Source organism: Halichoeres trimaculatus, unplaced genomic scaffold, assembly GCF_033239565.1.
Source record: "Halichoeres trimaculatus isolate MK-OKI-2021-1 unplaced genomic scaffold, fHalTri1.1 fHalTri1_scaffold_2, whole genome shotgun sequence".
NCBI lineage: Eukaryota > Metazoa > Chordata > Actinopteri > Labriformes > Labridae > Halichoeres > Halichoeres trimaculatus.
The window spans coordinates 21,734,345-21,756,139 of record NW_027437180.1 but is presented as its reverse complement, the minus strand read 5'-3'; the positions used below and the strand labels follow the sequence as shown (position 1 = coordinate 21,756,139).

The 21,795-nt window shown below is 38.8% G+C and overlaps 1 protein-coding gene across 1 annotated transcript in view; it reads right to left on the bottom strand.

Annotated features, from left to right (window-relative positions):
• Window positions 1-1,224: 1,224 nt before the first annotated feature.
• The window catches only part of mad1l1 (mitotic arrest deficient 1 like 1), a 70,978-nt gene continuing 50,407 nt past the window's right edge, over window positions 1,225-21,795 (bottom strand). The window contains exon 18 of the mRNA XM_074663141.1: window positions 1,225-2,563. Within this exon, the coding sequence (XP_074519242.1) occupies window positions 2,414-2,563 (150 nt within the window). The 3' untranslated portion in view covers window positions 1,225-2,413. The remainder of the gene's footprint in view (window positions 2,564-21,795) is intronic.

The window sequence follows — 21,795 nt, the reverse complement described above, 5'->3', positions numbered from 1 at the left end:
ACCCAATATTTCTCCCGTCTTATCTGGTGTTTGAGTTCATACCAACACATATAGGCACAATCACAAGGCAGGGGGTTCATAGGCAAATTCAGTTAACTTTCTTTTCTGCAGTGAAGATAAAACATGAAGAAAAGTGAATCCTTTTTTAAAAAACAGTGAAGCCTCAGTGTGTAATGGTAAGTCTTTCCACAAGGTTAGCAAACATTCAGCTATACAGATGAGTCCTCTTAAAGTATGCACTGGCACAGCACAGAATCTGATAGGTTTTTAGTTCAAACTAATGTGTAAACTCACTGCATGATGCCCTCCAAATCTAGCATGCAAGCCTTCTATTTTTGGTGGATGTCAGGGCATTGATCAATGTTGGGCAGTTACACCTGACAAGTAACGTGTTGAATAATATTACTTCGACTTATGACAAATTGTGTAACAAATTACTCTTGAAATTCCATTAAAAATATTGCAGTTACCTGTGCAAAAAATAACTCTTTACTCCATAACTGTTGTTATTTGCTAATGATTCAAACTACAACAACCATCAGATTAATTTCATCAGCCGAGTAGCATCTTTTTATGTGCTGCTGCAGATAGTTTGGCTGATGGGCTTGTTTTTTCACTTGTTGTCATACATACCTGGCAACCCTGGTTAGCTTGAAAAATGGAGCACTATACATTTATGCTTATAGCGGGTAAAAATATGCCCACCGCTTTTGTTGAGAGGAAAGATGACAACAACATCATTGTCAGATGTAAATTGTGTCCCTGTACTAGGTCTCATTCAGCTTACTGGGTTTCAAAAACTGTCTCTCTTATTCTCGGTTGACCCAGATGTGTATTTCACAAAGCCTGTTACTATGATGTGTTAATAGGCTGCAGAAAAAAATGCAGCTCCTAGCAATTTCACTTATGGCATTCACTTAGAGGCCATGTACGACCTTGGAATCAAAAGGAGAAAGGAAAAGAAAAATAACATATTACTTCTTTTCCATAACGGGCCCAACACTGGCAATGATGCATCATTTCGCACAAAGCAGATTAAGCGGGATAGGTAGTTGGGCAAGTGAATTTATTTTCAAAATAAAACAGCCAGTGTCATTAGCAGATCATATTTCACTACACTGTACAATTTATCCAGGACTTATGCTTCAAACAGTCTGACAAAGTGAGACAAGACCTCAGAAGGAAGAGGACATGTTCATTGTTACAACAATGTGACACTAAGTATTGATTTAAAAAATGATTTATTAATTCAACAATTATTTATTCATGCAGAATAGATAAAGGTCACTTATTTTGGACTTTTGGTAGCGCTTCTTTTTTCATTTGTATGAAACCAATGAATCCAACACTTTCAGCTCTTTTTAATTATTAGAACAATCCTCCTTTGCTCTTATAAAATAGCTAATATCTGCTTGTGGCAGTCACCGTGTGTTTCTGCATCTGCACTCAACAGCAGGTTTCATGAGTAAGTTTCAGGGGAAGAGCTCCTGAAAATTTCCACAAAATGCACAAGGGCATAAGGGAACGAGACTTGTGTGTAAGAAGATGGTAGGGCCATTTGCATTTATGGAGTGAGATCTTTTGTTCCTCTCCATTGCAGCAGAAATGGTGAGTTTTAAGAAAGGGAGGTGAAGTTTGCTTTTATATTTGTTCATTTCTTTCAGATCAGCCTCCGAGTTGCCTATAGAGCTAGGACAACTGCAGAAAGCCTGAATTTTGACTGTGTCTTCAATTCAGTGCACAAAAATTTAATGACTTGCAAAATCCTAAAGAGACTGCAAGGACAAGACCAAATGAGATGAGACCAAACTTAGATTTAATACCTCAAAGAAAGAATAATAAAAAAAAAAAAAGAGTAGTTTCAGCAGATTGCTCTTAGAATACCTTTGCACTTGTTCGGACAAGCTGTAACCATAAAGCATTTATGTAAAGCCTTTTGTAAAAAGATCCTGGAGAAAGACCGAGACAAGAGAAAGACAGAGTGAAAAGAGTCTGCAAAGCCTCAGCCTTGCAAAACATATCTACTGCAGATACAAAGAAACACAAAAAACCCTGTGGAAACAGAAACAAGCTGCAAATACAAATAAGTGGCTTTTGTGCTTTATAATAAAGACAACCTTGTTGTGCTGTTCGGAAACATGTATTTCTAACAGTTTATTGATGAAATATTCAGAGGACAAACAGGGGGCTGTGTTAACCTTGTGAATGCACAACAAAGATTTCCATGAAACAAAGAGTTCTTTCCCCACAACACAGCAGACGACAGTGTTCATGTCAAAGAAACACCGGCACATTTCCAAGGCTGTGTGAATGTCATAAAAAAGAGTGACAGACAAAAAGCAAAGAATTTAGAAAATACAGTTATCCCATGTGAGGTTTTACACCCATGTGTCAGTGGTGGTGTCAGATCCCTTCAGACTGTGGTTTGTCGGCTGAAGAGGTCGAGGGTCACAGTGGAGAGAAACACAGGAAAGCTCTTTTGGTGATGTAGATGAAGCGCAACCATTTCTCCAAGAGTTTTGGAGAACTCTGTTTCCATGAGCTGCATGCTTCCATTGGAGCTCTACAAACACAAACAGAAACACAGAAACATCAAACGACGATGCACAATATCACACAAGAAGAGGTTTTCCTACTACTTCAATCTCAAGAGACAAACTTTCAAAGTGAAGCAAGATCACTTAAAGTTATTGTCCACAGGGGATTGTCAAGTGTGTATGCGTGTATATTGTGTGTTTGTGAGTGAGTGTAAGTATTCACAGCAGGGTGAAGGTGTCTAAATCTGTGTGGATTAATTAAAAGGAATGAGGAGCAGCTCGGGGCGGTGGAGTGAAGGAGAAAGGGATGAGGAGAGAAATGAGGGATAAGTAATTAAAGCGTCGCAGGGAGGGAGGAAGGTAGCGAGGAGCAGAGTCCCACAACTCGCTGCAAAGATATGGAGACGTCTGAGAAATGTCCTGTGTCAATGTGTGGAAGAGAAACAGATCTTTATTTGATAATTATCTCGAGGAGGCTTATGCAGCAGATGGCGAAGGGGAAGGAGAGATTAGAATACAAAAGAAAGAATAGGAGGAGATTAATGTAGATTAATATTGAACCACATTGTTTGCTATATGGACACTTATTTAAACAAAACATTTATGCTTAAACTCAGCAGTTTACTTGAAAATCTGATAAACTTTAGCACAGCAACACTGAAAATTGGGGAGATGACGCAAGTGGGGGAAAAAAAAGAAAAAAACTAAATCCTACTTGATAAACTAATTAGTGTGCTTCCTCACACACATCGGGATGAGGTGAGCTCAGCTGTTCACTTTTGTGTGAACAGCCACAAATCTCTAATGGGTGACAGGAGAGGATAACTGAACTAATGACATTTGCAAGCTGGCTGCACAATGCTAAACCCAGGCTAAACGCAGAGTGGAGGCAGCTTGAGAGAAACAGACACAGACTGACTTGCGCTTTTAAGTATTTGTACAGAAATGCACCAAAAGTTCTGCAGTTTCAAGTCAGAGACGACGTCAGGCTGTAGAGCTGCAGAGAAAAGTTTTTGAGGTTTATTGATTGATTAAAAGCAAAGAAAGATCTTTGCTCATCTTCACTTCAAAAGGCTCGATCTGGTTTCTGTGATAGAATTTCTTTCATGTAACAGAAGCCGATTTATGTTATTTTGACAGTCTCCGCTCAGTGAAATTCAGCACTAAATCTTATTTATGTTCTTCTTAAGAATATTAAAAGAGCATTCATATTATCATGTGGCTAACTGAACATGCAAAAAGTGGAAACATGTTTTTAAGGAAGCAATCTGTTGCCTCTTCTGTTTATTAAGAACTGCATTTCAGGATACAGAGACAGATCTGAGAACTTTTTACACGCAAAAACACCACATTCACTCTGATGAGGGCCCTGTTCTACGAAGCAGTATTACTGCCTAGCGAGGTAGCTTTGAGGATAGGTTTCGGATTCCCTGTTCTACGACACGGGATTGCTCCTCAGCGAGGCGAGTCTCCGTGGCAACTTACGCTGAACGGCTAACCTGCTCCGGGGCAGGTTAGGTTCCAGATTGAACTCGCGGACTATTAAAACCCCGCCCACTGACCAATGAGCCCTCACGAAAAAATGGCTTGTCCGTTCTTAGAGGATCCCATGGACATTGGAGCTTGCATTGTCCGAGGTGCACTCCGGCGCGCGAGAGTTTTCATGGACCGCACTGACCCACTCTCTTTTTTGGATGACCACCTTTATGAATGTTACCGATTTTCCAGGGAGGGGTTGGTAGTACATGACACTTTCTACAGGTAGTTAAAAGGAATGAAGAACTCTCATTGCCGTAATAAGATCTTTGTTGCCAACACTTCTGTTCCATGACAATATTTTATTGCCCGTATTAAAATTGTGACAGAAATTCATGTAGGGCTCATGTGGGCTACATATCACACAAAAAATGTAAACACAATAGGAATAAACAAATGAATAAATTCATCTATGAAATAAATTAGGTATGGTGCATGTTACAGTAAAAGTGCATATTGAACAATTTCAGGATGATAATGGCACAAAATATTTTTTTTGCACTACACTTACGCATTTAGACTGTCAGCAATTTTCTGCCAGCACTCCTTTCGTGCTTTAGCAGCGGCGACGGTGTTGCTGTTAACTGCTCCATGTTCGCGATTGGTCAGATGCAGCGGGCAGCGGGCTGCGCCTTATATGTGTGCACGCGCTCATTGCCTAGCTGGATCCACTTATGAGGCTGACAACCTGCGTCGTAAAACCGCGTAGCGAGACCGCCGGCTACCACACTCAGTTCAGCGAGGTAGCTCCAAGGCTATCTCGCTAGACTGAACTTGCTTCGTAGAACAGGGCCCTGAGCAGCGCCACAAACAAGTCACATATCTAAACTTTGCACTAAAAGTAATGCAATTTGTGTTTGTTAGATTATTGAACAATGCTCCTTGGCATAAATCTTATACTGTGGGAAAACTGTTTACTTCCCTTTTACATGGTGTCACATTTGTAAGAAACATGCATTTGTATGAAGAGCAGCAGAGTTGAGTATGTGGAGAGCGCACATTTTAAAGACAGTCAGAGTTTCTCTGCTAATGCCAAACAACTGATCCTACCATTGACTCTTGTTTGGTTGATTTGATGTTTGCAGTCTGAAGAAATGAGACAAATTGCAATCACATCCTACAACCATCATGTGTGGTTCCTTGTCATGGAATTAAATTTAATATAGGAAAAAAAATGTTGCTGTTTGACACAAAAAGCAGAATAGTTTCAACTATGTGTCATTTTCTTCAAGCAACTGGCATGTCTTTATAGCACACAGTCAAGTTAAGTGGATAGAGACAGGAAATGACTGGGACTGAGAGGATGACACGCAGCAAAAGTCTCAAGTCGGATTCGTCGAGGTTGCTTGCACTACTAGGCCACTGTGACAACCATTGGGCTGTTTTTCAAGATTAAATGTGTTTTTTCGTCTTTAACTGGCATATTATGAAAAATATGAGATGAAAAAGAATTAAGTATTTAAAAGTAGTTTCTTCCTCTGTGTGACGCAAAACAATTTGTTTGGACTTCTGTTTTCTAAACAAAGAAGTACAGTGAAGAGGAAAGGTCCCCTTCTTTAAAGCATCTTCATTTACCAGCTCCTCAGTTTTACTTTAGGTCTTTTGATGTGAGGCAGCATGATAAATTGCCTAATCATTGAAAGGGTCATAAAATTTCTTTCTTACATTCACAGGTTGGAACATGGCAAACAGCAGATAGACACAGGGACTGAGATCTTAGCCAAGCTGAAAGCTGTTAAGAATTTGTCTTTTTGTCACAATTTATACTATTGTTGCTACACTGTGAGCGTCTTTCCAGGGAAACAACGTTAGCATTAACACTAAGAACATTATAAATAAAATAGTTCCAAAGTTGACATTTTCAGTGTCTATAGCTGCATTTCCATTACACCTTGTGCTAAACCTAAATATCCCAATAAAGAAAATGGTAATGGAAACAAGATTTTTAAAAACCTCTCAATTTTTGCTAAAAAGATTTACACTCTCATGAGGCCCTTTTTCTGAATTTTTGATATTGAATCCCAAAAGTGCAATGGAAAGACTTTTTTGCATACAGACTCTGGCGTTCATATTGTAACAGCTCTCCTGTTAGTTATGTGTTCAGTGCAGATGTTGGTATTTTTGACCGTCAGTGGCAGCATCAGAAAGGCTGTGAGCGGGTCAGAGTCATAGTGCAGCAGCAGGGAGGGGCAGAAGTGTGTGTGACTGAGACAGCAGTTTGTGCCTGTTGGTGTGGTCAGTTTGACCAGTAAACAAAAACACAAATGTCCACAAATCAGCCTGATCATCAGTGCAACATCCCAACGGACATTATGTATTATTTTAAACAAGATGTGCGCAATTCCAGTCACAATGGAAAGACCGGCGAGGCAAAATAGCACTTTATCAAAACTTCTGATATATTGCTTTTATTTTGTGAAAAGGTGTAATGGAAACACAGCTAATATTTCACCAGAGTATCAGATTCTGTTACATCTTCATTTATATGTTCACAGTGCTATCGCAGCTCTTTGGTGTACACTTGTGGGTTCAGTCTGAAATCGAACATGTGACATCTGCATGACTGCCCAACACTCATCTCTATCAGCCACTGAAACCTGGAGACATGCTGAGGTCATCTCCTGTTAAATTGATGTAGCAGTCTGCCTGAGCATGTAGTCTTCTATTTTCTCCTACAGCTCCCTGCACAATGCCCTAACGTTCTTTTCAACATCATACAGCACACAAAGAGCAGGGTTCATGATTTTAGTACGAAAAAGATTGGGTGCTGAAATGACATCTTTTTATAGGCAACATTTTGGCCATCACTGTTAAATTACTTTGGAGATATGACATCAAAATAATAACTTGTGTCCTCTTTTGAACGTTAAAAATGGACAAGCACTTTAGGACATATGGACGATTTTCACACCAGCACAGCTCCATGCTGGTACCAGTTCCCAAAATAAATTTTGAACCTTCAGCGTGTTCAGACCACAAGAAACATTGTTCAGAACCTAAAAAATTGGTTCACGGCTGGAACCAAAAGAAAGTTGGTTCCAGCTCTAAAACCGTGACATGGTTGTGTCATTCTCTGTTGATACAATGAGCAGGTATAAACTGGTATAAATGTGGGCTGGGTCCCTAAAAAGCTCCAAGGAACTATTTCCAGAAGAAGAAACATGCCAGTGTAAAAGTCCCTATGATGTTCTAGTTGTGTTTTGAGTAAATGTGAAGTGAATAACGGCTAGAATCAGGTTTAAGTTCCAGTTCTGGTTTGAACCTGTTTTAAATGTTGAACTCCTGGTTAGCACTTGTAAGGACAGCATTTATTAGTCTTTTTACAAGACTTCTCATCCATATGTCCCCTGATATATTTCAATAAAGGAAAAAAATGAACAAAACACACCACACACTGAAATTCTTCTTATTGTGACACACCCAGCTGGCTTCAAATCAGAAAACGCTAGTTTCCACAGCTGCCGGCAGGTCTCTGTAAAACACTTCATACAAGAACAACTGAAAACAAAACATGTCTAGTGACATCTTCAAGCATCACCCTTTCTTTGAATTTGTTCTGAATCGTCTCAATAGCGCAGCGAAACAAAGCAAAGCTCTTCCTGATCACACCGGCTCTCTCAAGTCTTCTGTCCATCGCTCTGTTTCACTGCCTCATTCTGTGGCTCTATTTCATGACAGTCTCTGGTGTTTTCTTTCCCTGCACGGCTGTCTGAAAGCTATGCCATATCCTCAGGCTGCTACTCTCATCACAGGCTCACACACAAACACGGGAGTGTGTGTGTGTGTCACTTAAGAAACCACACAGGCTCTGGGAACATGGAACACATACATCAAAGTAAAACAACACTGTGAGTGGTTGCCATGGAAATCTTAAGGTTTGAAACACCTTCTGGCCGAGTCTGTCCTACCAGTACACTTTGAGTCTGACTGTTTGTGTGTGTTTGTGTGTGTGTGTGTGTGTGTGTGTGTGTGTGTGTAAGGGGGAATCACCTCACAGGCCTTGCTAAAGGCCTGTCAGAGATGAGGTCACCATCATTTAGGAGAAAATAACAGAGTTCTTAAGAGGCCAGCTGTGTGTATAGACACGCAAGCAGTAACACAGATAACCAAAAAAAAAGGTTACAAGATTAGCAAAGACTATAAATAGTTAAAGATCTCAAGTAAAGCAGCTGTGCTCGATCGAAGACAAAAAAAAAGGAGAGTTGGTTTAAGAAGAAATCCTTCACTGCCAGAAGATCCACTATTTTGACTAATAACCAAATTCTTACAGCTGCTACAGAAAAAAAAATGAAAAAGAAAAAAAAATGGTGTAAAACTCCACATTCATACAAATTATTATTTGTATTAAAGTAGATTACAACTGAAATACAGTCAATATTATTTCAAAGCTGGTTTGACAGATATTTAAAAGGGAAATACTGAAACAGAATGTTAACTGTCAATGAGACTGATAACCAGCGTTGAACAGATATGCATTAGAGTAAAAATAAAAAACTTACAGTCAAAATTTTAAGATTTTAAAAAACTCAACACAATTTTTTTCTAAATTCCTTTTGCAAATAATTAACTTAAACTCAGACTTTCAATATCATCATGAAAAGATTTTAAATGGCTGAGAATAAGCCGCATTCACCTGACAAGTCTAAGAAAATGTCTTTACAAAAGGAAAACACAAGGCCTAATTTCCTTGAAGTGAATAAAAATGAATCTGCCAATGGTGAAATAAGAAAAATGCTCTTCAAGTTTCTCAAAGTAAGAATGATGTATTATTCAAGAAACTTAACCCGGAAATATATCTTACCCCATTGGGAGATTCCTTTTTATGTACTTAAAGCATTTCCTTATTTTGTCTTTCATGTCTTTAAATAAAACATTTCTGGACTTGTGAGGTGAAAGTGGCTCATTTTGAATCAGATAAGATGTTTTAGAAAGAAATAAGACTGGCTTCACTTGCTCCAGTTTTTGCCATGTGCTGCCAGGCAGCTTACTTTAAGGACGTCTTTTTGTGGTACAAACTAAGAGTATAAGGTTGCACATAGTGGTCATGTCAAAGAAAATGTTGGCAGAAATTAAAACTCTGATCAGTCGCTGTCCCCTGCTTCTATCTGCTGAGTTAACACAATGAGACAAGCTTTTGACTGAAGAAATCTCCTATGTCTGCTTAATTCTTCGAAAGCACATATAATTAAATGTTTGACATAAAACAGAATGGACAAAGAAAGCCCCCAAATCCAGATATCTTTATGACACTATGTGCAAAGCGTTCACAGAAGCATTTCCCCCACAGGACAAAAGTTTGACTCATTTTTTTCTCTTTCTCAACCAGCACCCTTTTTTTTCAGGCCACAGAGTTCATGACATATTTTTTCTCTCGCAAATGTGTAGTTTCTGCTATTAAAGAGGCAAAAAGGTATGGAATTTCATTTTAATATTTCCACACCATCTTTTTGGAAATAATGTATGATATTACTACACCTTTAAAATGTCTATTTACCTGCATGTGATTTTTTTCCTCAAAGTTATGGTATGTCAGTAATAGAACATCAAGGCCAGCTTCTTTTCTGATTTTCAAGTACAGCTGTAAGCTGTGAACACTTAAACTTTGAAGGCCAGATGTTAAGTTTTCAATGAAAGGAAAAATACACAAGTCTTCTAAGTTCTGAAGAGCTGTCCCTATTCAGATTTGTGGGAACCTGCAGAACAACAGCTCTCAAGAGCTGAAGTGTTAAACAAACAATCCAGCTAACTTGTAAATTATATAATTTAAAGAGCAAACCCAGAACGTTGAAACATTTATTTCCCTTTTTTTATGGCATCCTCTCTATGCTCTTTGCTGCTGCTTCAGGATGGTTTAACTATGCATGCAATGATCATGTATGGAAACTACAAAGCTACTGAAATGTCTGCTGCTCAACCCTTCGATGTATGGAACAATGAGTAGGGAGCAAGCTGTTACAGTAGAACAAGATGTTGATGCAAAGCTGGTGCATCAGCACAAAGAAAGAAAGAGCAGATCACTTCTATCAGCCTGATCTGATAGTTACACTAATTACAGCAATAACAGAGAAACTAAACTTAAGCTATTTGGATGGGTGATTCACAAACTATTATTTGATCATTTTCTCCAATATAAAAATGATTATACATATAAATATATCCGGTTTGTTGTAGGGATTTCTGCCTCCCACCCCCTTCCTTCGATTACCCACAGGCATTCAAGGTCAGGCCTTCAACACAACCTTGTAGAACCCTGTAGTAGAGACAGTCTTCACCTGTGTGGTATAGACAATGACAGGCCCCAGTGGAAGTCATACCCCTAGCATATTTGTGTCCTTTATTTGTGCTGACATAAGAAAGAAGATGTGTTTTGACTGTTTGGCACAGAGGAAAGCCATGTTGGTAGAGCAATCCTACCCTCAATCTTTATTGAATCAAAGCCTATGCTGTGTTGAAAACTGAGGTGAAAATGAAACAAGACTTTAAACAAATATTGATGTTTAACTTGACTGACAGTTGCTACATAAACACCAGAGCAGCTATGATAAATGAATGAATAATTAAATCTGCATGCTTGTTTTTGTTGTTAGTTGCAGAAGTCTCATTCAGGCTGTTTAAATAAAAAACACATTTTGTTTTGCCTTCTGTGGGTGGACCTGCCAGTCAACTTGCACCAGTGTGTATCTCTTCATGTAGACTGAAGTGTCCTGCACATTTAGATTTGTTGACTCATTTATTTTATTTTAAATTAAATTTGCCCATCACTAAACAATGCTGGTTTTTCTAAAATGTGAAGTCTCAGGGTAAGCTCATGCTGGCTCCACTCCATTTCGTCCAGCTACATATCAAATCCGGCAGGGCCTTCTAGATCAGGATTTACTCAAGATTTTCAGTTTTGCTGGATGCCGAAGCAATAACCCATTAACTTGCACAGAGCAGATTGAGCAGGACAGGAAAACTTACTCTGAAACAACATCAAGCTGTCCGGTTGACTTTCAAAATAAAATACACTGATGCTGGATTGTGTTTCACTTTACTGCAACAACAAGCTGACTTGCACAAAGTGCTACACAGCAGATGAGAGAGCACAGTTGAATATCAGCGAAGCAAAGACAGAATGGACACAGATCTAGTGTAAGTCTGGCGTTTCAGGAAAAAAAAACAAATTTTCATAGTTAAAAATGAAGCTGATTTGAAACAAAAGCCACATCAAAAGCAACATGCAAGTCAACACTTGTTAAATTTTTCTCACATACCTCTTTGGTTACGCAGGGGCAATTCAACAGAAGTTGAGAAAAGGTCAGGGGAGGTTTCTTTTGAAATCATCTTATTCAAATGCTGACCTTATCAATGCTTATTTGCATATTCACATTTCTCTAAAAAGTGTTTTAAACAATATGTGACCTTTATGAAACAACACATTTCTGTTTGTCTTGAAAAACAACCAGATTTCTGTCATTCTCCTGAAGGGGTGAAACAAGAGAAAGAAAAAGTAAGGTGAGGTTAAAGTAAACACAAGTACGACGTGTCATCAACCTCATCTTGTATTGAAACAAACACAAAACCACTTTTAGAACCTGACAAGACAAACTTTAACACAAAGTCTAAGGAGGACAGACCTCAACAATGGAGAGGAGGAGTACTATCCCATTCTTCCTCTGTTTCATTTGTCTATCCAATTAAAGGAAATCAATGCCTCCTGGCTTGAGATGCAGGGCGGGGCTTTATAGTGACCTCATCCAACCAAGAGACAGCACACGGCCTGAATGACAATCATGCTCTTCTCCCAAAGCAGACAGGGTCAGAGTAAAGGTGCACACCCACGCCCTGAGACGGCTCGACAGAAACACATGAAAGAACAGGACAACTAAGAGCAAAGACTAAGGTCTGTTCTCCTGCCAACACAAAGATAAGTTGAGCTACTTGTTTTTCTGACCTTCAAATGAGCCTGTCTCCACAAGAAGTCAATTTCTGGATTCATATCATTTTGTTAATTTCAACTAATTTTGCTGCACACTGCTCATTAGAAGGCTCAGAGTTGGGTGAATATTAAAACTATTATTTTGATAATCAATCAGACCAAAAATTACTTTCTGTAGTCAATTCAACAATAACAATTTAATAGAAAATTAAAATGAGAAAATCCCAACACAGCTTATCCAATCATAACGTGCAAAAAATCCCTAAGCTAGTAAGAAAACATTTTTACTATGAAAAAATAAAATACAAAAAAAACCCCAACCAATTAAAATCTAAGCTGTTTGATTTTGATATACTAAATGATACATAAACAAATCCCATTAGATGATTTGGTCTTGTGGAATTTTGTTTTCAGGATAGGCATTATAAATTAGCATCAACATTTGAAGACTGAAAGCAAGAAACGCCAAAACTCAGTGAGAATGTGCAGTAATGAAAGCTGTTTTGGGCCTTATCTTTTAAAAGCAACAGAAAGGCTTTATACTAAAAGCACTCTGTAAAAAAAATGGAAGATGTGTGTTATACCTGTAGCGTCTAATCTAAAAAAGAAGCCCTCAATGACATCAGGGGCTGCAGGAGATTTTCCACCACTTACTGAAATCTCTTCTGTTTAGAAAATCCTGTGGTCCATGAAATATTGATTTGTTGTCTTTTTTTCCTGCTGTTCCTAAATGCAGCACTTTAACAGTTCAGAATATTTATGGAAGTTTATGTAACTGCATTGTAAATGCACTTTGTGGGTTGTAATATCAAGTTAGAGAGGGTAAAAGCCACATCTATGAGGTGCCACTAGGGCCAAATGGTTTGGCCGCTCATCCATGCATGTCAGTCCCCACTCTCACCCTGCTTCTTGCTCTATCCACTGTCTTGTCCTATGTCAAAGTATAACCTAAGAAAAGAAAAATTACATGCATACTTCTTTTATTTGCTGTTTGATTTTTCTTAAGTGAGATATGTTGTTAATTGTTCCATATGTTGATGAAGTTGGTGGGAATATGTTTGTTTGATTCAATAATGGAGAGTCAAAGAACAAGCTGTCATTAATGTTTAACCCTTAAGTAGCTCTGTAAAGTCAAAAATGATCTGATGGTGACTGTAATGATGTTTATTACTTAAAATTGATACAAAATGTTTAATTATCAATATAATATTCCTGCAATACAGTACATTTTCAACATGAAGTGAAAGTAATACTTTACTTTATGTTTTTTTTTTTCATATGGAAACCATGCAAATGTGCACCAAAAATATCTCCTAATCTTCATTATTGACGAGTCAAGTTAAAAAAAGTAAAAATACAGAAGTAACTGTCTGCTAAGCTGTGTAGCTGAAATAACTATACTATTGATTAGAAGCTCACAAAGCTGGACAAATATTTGTCAAAATTCCTCCTTTTCTTACTTGAAGCTTTTTTCTGAATTGTTCAGTTCATGTTAAGTTTGTGCAGGAAAACAAGCTTTTTACTGTGCACTCACACCAAAAGCGGTCTGAGCGTCGGCAGTGTCCAGCCTCCATTCATTTTCAATGATCGCCGGCGTCGAGGGGCGTTCGAGGCGGCGGCGATCACGAGTGTCACGAGCTTGGTGGAGCGTCGCGTTGCGAGCGACGAGCTGAAGTTGTGAGAAACTCAACTTTATGCAAATGAGCAGCAGCGCGAACGAGGCGTCAGCCAATAACAGGTTGATCTGTATTCCCGGGCGGAAGATTTTGAGGGGGAGAACGAGGATAAACAATGGAGGACAAACTTATTATTGATATGTCCGGCTTCCCGGAGCTGTATGATGTGTCTCTGTTTATCTACAGGGACAAAAAAAAAAGAGACATGCAGAAAGAGACATGGTGGATCCCGCTCTCCTGCAGACTGATGTAGGCTATATGTGTGTGATGTGATTGACAGACCTGTGAGGAAAAATGTGTTTACCCCTGATTTTGTATGTTGCTTGTAGTTGATTATTGTAGGAAGAGGTAGAAAAGCCTGTGGGACACCTACAGAAAGGGAAAAAAAAGGGAAAAAGAGAGGTCTAGGAGCGGGTCTGAACGTTGTCATCCAAAGCACAGCTGATCCTCCCAGGGTGACACATCTGCACCGAAGCTTGTAAGCCCCGCCCCTTCGGCAGCTCGCAGCGCTTCCCCTGCCTGCATGCTTTTGTGTGTTCTCAACTGTCAAGCAGCGCAATGAGAGCGGCCAGAGCCTCGACACGCGAATTTGACCCTTCTGGTGTGAGTGCACGGTTAGTGTTTAATTGATAAGCCAGTGTTAGCCAGTCAATAAAGACATTATGAGATATGAGCTGGATTCTACTTTGAATGAAAATCATAAATATTATTGTTCCCACTAGAGCAACCTTTTTAGAGTATCCATCAATCATCTCTTAAAGAAAATGTAGAATCTTTATAAAATGTTTTCAATGCTGAAAGCCAATCTATCTGATCACATGGCACATAATAAGTATTCTTGTCTTGCTCCTGAGACCTTGGGCAACAACCGTTTTTTCTTCTACTTGGAGAAGATCTCGGTATTACCATTTTTATCTAATGAACCCTTTCATTCATGTGTAACTCTGATTGGCTGGACCTATAGTGTGACTGAAGAGATGATTTAATCAGCACTCCCTCACTATCTACATTAGCCCTCCCTTCCTTATACAAACTGAAAATGCTTTAAGACAGCTTCACCATCCTTCCTGACAGGACACACTGCACCTCACTGGTCTGTGGGACTTCACTGTAAAAACCGAAGCCTCGGACACCGTGTGATAGATGGCTCCATATTGAGGTGGTGACACACAGTTCACGGATCAGTTGACCTCTGTCTCCACTCCTCATCGCTAATGAGGGGACTTTTCTCCTCCGTCTTACTCTCTCCGTCTTGCTCTTAACTCCAACAGCTGAATAAATCTCTCCTCAGTTCTAACTTATTTGATTCTTGTTTACACTTTAGCCTCTTTTCAGACACTGCATCCATCCTGCTTCCCTGCATAAATCCACACACCTATGAAGTATTCAAGCACACACACCAGACCGTCCCACACAGAGCAGCATCATCCACAATAAACAGCTTCACTGCACTACATAGCTGCTGATTGGTGGGGCTAAAAAAAAAGAACCAGACGACAAATTAACTGAATAATCAAAAATATGCAGATGCATAGCTTTCAATTTAAATGCAGATTTTGGCATTTTTTTCTGCAGTGAGGAGATGGATGTCAGAGGCAGAAAGAGAAGTAAGAGAGAGACAGAGTGGAGCTTTCACATGAAAAAAAAAATTAGCTGCTATTTGATCCATATTTATATTCTAATCAACACTTTGTTTACTGTTTGTTTTTAAAGTATTGTTTGTGCATCTGAGCAACAACTGACTAATGACAACATGCATCTAACAGGAAACTATTTCTGTGAGGCGCATGATGATAACTAAGTGAAGCACTAACGAGTCACACTAGCATAACTGCATAAAACATGGGATAAGTTATAGTTGTCAATTAAAGACACCTTAAAACTAAACATGGGCCTGGATGTTCAAAGGAGTCTTTGTTGTTCTGTTAGCTAAGTATTTCTCTCATCTTTTTCTTCAGATTCTCAGAATTTCAAAGCCAGACTAAACTCACACCTTCCTGAATTTAATTTGAAAGATGTGAACTGTTTTTTTGTCACATCAGCTGACAAAAATACTATCAATTACCTCCTTTCTTTGAGCTTCTAACTGTGGAACTTTACTGTATCAAAGTCCTGGCTCTGAGGATTGGTTTTGAAATATCTCGGCTCATTTTGTTAAGGAGAGAAAAATAACTCCAGAAACACATTAATGCTTGCTCTTGGCTCCATTTTGATGTTTGATCGACAGGTCATTAATCAGCTAGCTGGAGTTGAGAGTGACACTGTGCTGACCTCTGAGTAGTGTTAAACAAAACTGAGGCTATCTTTGGAAAAACACGTCCAAGAGGAGTTCACCATTAAAAAATTCCAACTGTAGAAGACATTTATAAAGAGAGAATCTGTGATTTCTGCGAAACATCTTACCCAGTATGCACTTTAAATAAGACTAAAACAAAATAAAATGGGTATGATACTTGAACAGTCAGTATATCTTAAGTGGAAAACTGACATTTACTTAAATTACACGGGACACTGACATTTACATTAGATGTGTATCACATTGAAATAAGTATTTAGAATGCAAGTGAGGTACAGCTGCTCTGAGTGTTAATCCCTGTGTGACAAAGCTCATTGTCGATGATACTTATTAGGTGCATGAAAGTCTTTAAAACATGCTCATCTATTCAGTGTCAATGATGTTATGCTGAGTTTAAATCATTATATCAATAGTAAGTGATACAGTATCTTACTAGATGATTTAACCAGGTAGTGGTGGATTAGTCATCCAGTCTTTTCCATTTTATTGACAAAACAGGCACAACACTGACTGCATCTGTGTCAGGACGTTGCTTGTTCCCAAGTGTATGCATGGGTTTATTTGGTTTTCATCCCACCATGATGACTTGGAACAAAAATTAATTCTCATTTCAGCAAACTCTACAATAATTATGTTTCTGAAAGGTTTGGCTTTTGAAGATTATTGTGATGTATTTTTTGATTTTTACAAAGATTATTGGGCTGTGACAGAATGAAATGCTGTATTTAATGAGTGTGTATCTGTTTTGGACATGGGAAACCCTCACACTGTCCTTACAGTGTGATTTCTTCAACACAGATTATGATAACTACCACCTCTTAGGAACTTACTGAGATGTCATCAAGGGTTTGAAACATTAGTTGGAAGTTTTGTGTGATAGCTGAAGTTGAATTTATACCTCAAATAAAATTATTACTTCAAAGGTAGAATTCTTCATAATTCTGACATTAGACCTCCTCTGTTTGAGGGTTTTAGAAATGTTTAGCCTAAATGAGTAAAAAGGAGCCCTGAGTTCTTATCACTTTTTATTTTAGTAGAGTAATTCAGTAGTATTAGTAAATTTGGGTCTTAAAAATAACCTTTCACTATTGAAATGACTTCAATCTAAGCCAAACAATGCCCCTTACCTCCTGAGACCTGAGCTTTTGTGTGGTGTGCATTTTTTAAATTCTCTTTTCTATTTGAGATAAACAAGACCTAGTAAGTACAATGACTAAACTTTCATCCCACAATGGGGAAATTTACATTGTTATAGCAGCAAATATTAAAGTTTATAGTGAAAAGTATTGCAATAAGAATATGTCAAATAGAATATCATAGTAGAAGTAACTTAAAAGAAAAAAGTTAAAGCCACGAATGGTGATAAGCCGGCCCTCGCCTGTCAGGGCATGGCACGGCCACAGCATGTGCCGCAAGATCAGTAAACAGTAAACAGTCATGTATACACAAATTCACTTCATCGGAGTGTACTGTCTTCAGCCTCAAGTAGGGATGGGTACCTTTCACATTTGAAACGATACGGTACCGATGCCCGATACCTGGCAATCGATACCTGGCAATCGGTACCGGTACTCAACGTTACCACTTTTCAGTACTTTTTTGTGTTTATGTGGTAAAAAATATTAATTTGTTTAACAATAAAATATTACATTTTTTTCAATTTAACATATTTATTCTTCAACATATAACCTTGCAATACTGTGTTCATGTCCAGCATAGAAAATCGCCTACTCTTCCATTCCCTCACAGTCACAAAGATGCATTTAGGTACCTAAACATGGTACCTTTTGGTTTTACGTGAATCGGTACCCGGTACTTTTGACAGAATTTGGTCGGTACCTATAAAAGTACCTAATTCAGTACCCATCCCTAGCCTCAAGTGACATCACTTGAACGCAATTTATAGGTGCACACATATCTCCCTCTGAAGCAACACAAAGTTTTCACAAAAAATTTTTTATACATGCACTGGCTGTTTTTAAAATCTGTAAACTGAAAAAAAAGCAAAATAGTCCTACCTGAAGGGGTTAATCAATAATACTTAATAACTTTGACGTACACAACCAAAGGAGACACGTTTTGATAGATGGAAGTAAAATGTACACCGATCAGTAATCTCGACTGCTCATAAATCCAGCAGCTGACTGGGTCAAGTGATGAAGTCATGAAGCCAAGGTTAATGTGTGAAGAGCTGAGATTGTGTGACAGAGCTGTGCAGGAATATTTGTGACCTCAGGTGGACCTTTGTGCACTTCTGATGTATCACGTTACCATGGAGACAGCAGACATATGTTTCACACATCAACCAGAGGAGCTAGTGATGCCAAGATGCATGCACACACACACACACACACACAGACACACAGACACACACAGACACACACACACACACACACACACACACACACACACACACACACACACACACACACACACACACACACACACACACACACACACACACACACACACACACACACACACACACACACAGAAACTTGCATGCACAGGGACAGACACAAGCACACATACACACACACACATAGACCCTGAGGGTGGGCAGGACAGCAAACTGTCAGGAGAAATCAGAGTCAACATCCTCTTCTTTCTCCGGGAATTCAACTTCAAGATTTCTCTCTGAAGGTTTAAACACATAGAGTCACATCCACAGAAACAGTTCATTTATTCACTCTTGTATTCCCATTGGTCTTTGTGTTTACTGTTTATTAGTGCTTCTTCCCTGTTCATCTTCCTAGCTATCAGCGATACATCAGTGAGTGTTTTGTTTCAGTCAGTAAGTAAAGTGAAATTCAGTCCCAGCATGCCTTCCGTCTTTTCTCACACACCCACTCATGCATCTTTTTTTTTTCATTTTATATTCATATTATTGCTTTCTGCTCCATCTGAGACCCATGAACGGAGGCTCACGTGTGTGAAGAGAGATTCCAGAATACTAGAGCCAATGTATGATGGGAGCAAAACAGACAGTAATAACACAAAACCCATTTTCTGCCAGAAAAACTCACAGTACACACATGCTCTTCTATTCAGAGCAGCTCAGCAATATCATGACAGATTTTTTTATTACAGCTTTGTTGGTCTGCTGTCTGCTCTGACCTTGTCTGATCAAATTGAGCTAAAAATAGGACTACTACAGTGCTACTGCTCAAACTGTTTCAGGAAAGAGTACAGGAAGCACAGTATCCATGATTGAAGTTTGATTACCTCAGTATGATTCATAGTCTTTATATATGAAAATGACACTTTATATTTATGGTAAATTGTAGTATGCTGCATCTGTATAAGGATTCAAGACACTTTCCAGAGGGGTTTCCTGTCAGAGGCTAATACCATTAGTTAGGCAAAGCTGATAAAGGCAGTTCACCTACCATCCTCCCTTATAAAACCAACTCTTTTAGTATTTTAACACACTACTGGCAGGTGGTATAATGTTGAAATTAAGGTTAAATCTTTAAAAAAAAACCTCTAGTACACTCCTCTTTACTCTCCAATCAATAAAAATGGTTAAAATAACAAAAACATCTTTATCAGCTCTTGAAAGTGGCTGCCACCCTGCCTGCTACAAATAACACCCAAGCTTTCCATGGGCATCAAGTGTAATTGTTTGGGAAATGAGAGTCATCATAGGGTGAAAAAGAGCGACACCAGATGAGACTCTGGCCGCTGACCCAACTGGACCACAATGCACACCGTACCCATGGTTCAGACTTTCCTACCCCTGTAGTCAGCAGCATCAACCCTGTCAGCTGAGCTGTACTTCAAAGTTATTTTAAAATTAAGCTATAAAAGACAAGTGACTAAAACCATTCATGCAGCGATGGCTTACACTCTGTCTTACACACACGCATGCTCTCACAGGCAAACACATTTGTGCAGAGTTAATCATCCCCAAGTGGCTGATAAAACAGAGACAGGTCATTAAGGCCCGACAGTGTTCATAAACTGTACTTTATTAACTGTCCTCTTTCTTCTCCCACCCTCACGCACAGTCACAGATACAAATAAGTCTGTTTTTTCAAGGGGAGTTATTGCTTTGCTTCTGTTAATCATCGCCATCTTTTCTTAATGTCTGCTCTGCTTACATATAACCTCCCTCCATACGTTCCTTCCTCTCCCTCTATCCCTCTCTTTTCTCTCTTCTGACAGTTAATTGGGAGAACGTTTTAATGAGCTGGTCCTGAGATTCTATCTATTCCTTTCATTAGGGAGGAAAGACAGGGGAGACAGTCTCAAGAAAGTGAAGGGTGAGAGATGAGAGCAGGAGGAGAGGGAAGAGAAAAAAAGAAAAAGAGGGAAAGAGAGAGGAGTCAGATGGTCGGTAGAGAATATCTAGAAGTTTTAAGTCAGAGCTGCAGAGAACAGCTCTGTGCGTATGTGTTTGTTTATTTGTTAATGAGCTAATCAATAGCAGAGGTGTGTAGGCCCAGCAGTGGGTCTGCTTTGGGAGATTACTTACAGAGACGCACAACTTGTACAACTTGTTTGTCTACAATGAGCCTCTTTTGTTTTTTAAACTGCTACGGCTCAACTAAAGTTCCTCAACTAAAGTTTCTCAGGTGCAAATTAGAATAACACACACATCATGGGCCAATTTCAAGTCTTTATCTGACAACTGCACAGCTTCATTTCAGCGGCTCCGGCCAGCATTATCTTGCAAAGAAAATAATGTACTATTTTCTTACAGCTTAGAGGAAATTAAACAGAAAAAAAGAAGAAAACAAAAAATCGTGTTATTTCTTGGGACTGCAGCAACCTAATCACAGTTTGTGCAGAAATAATTTACCACAGAGTCCTTTTGCTGTAGTGTCAGGCTGACTTTTGGACTTTATGTTTATCTGAAGCTTTAAATTGAAAATTTCAGGGTTGTATAACGCAGGCAGTGCCTCTCTCTTGCTCTCACTCTCTCTTGCTCTCTCTGTGAAACTTCAGGAAGAAAAATGTCGAAATGACTCAGTCGCTCACACAGCTAAGGTGTTTATCTCACTGATTAGCAGGGCTTCATAAATACCTAATCACTGATGCTAATCAGCCCTCTCACCTAGGGGTAAGCTAAAAATACTAATTTCACACATGCTCAACTCGGGCTAATGCACACACAACAACATTTTCTGCACAATTTCCCTATCAAAATACTTCTGGCATCAAAGTCAATTAACATAACATTGCATTAATCCATTATTAAGTGACAAACAGCAGACTAAGTAGCTTTTGCACAACAATATAAAAGCACTGCACAGTTAGTCAACTTTGACATCCAGAACTTTTTACTTTACTCTGAACTTGATCAAACACTACAGCATGGAGCTGTCATCTAAATGAGACTCATGTGGCTTTGAAGTCGACAAATGTTTAAAAGTATTTCACACTAAAAGCTGTGGATGTGTGCATCCAGATATACCAAAATATAGAGATAGGACAAAGATAGGAAAAAATACCTTTGATGAAAAACTAACAGTCTATATGTTCACCCTAGAATGATAATCTAAATATTGAAATGTAAAATGTCAATAGTTGCTTCAAGCCTAATAGTACTAGTCTTAAAGGACTACTGAGTTTGGAAGCTATTCAAATGATGATGATGAATTCTTCATCATTTTCAGGCCTCTTTACAGCCAAAGAGAGATGTAAATGGAGAAAAAAACTTGCCAAACCAGGCCCCAGATCAATGCAATTTTAAAGCACAATGACACAGTCAAGTTTTAGTCAATTAAAAACCAAAGCTCACCCATCATCTATGTGGCGACTTTGAATGTGGTCTTTACAGCACTTTTGTACCTCATTCATTATAGATTTGGGTAAACACATGGCTAC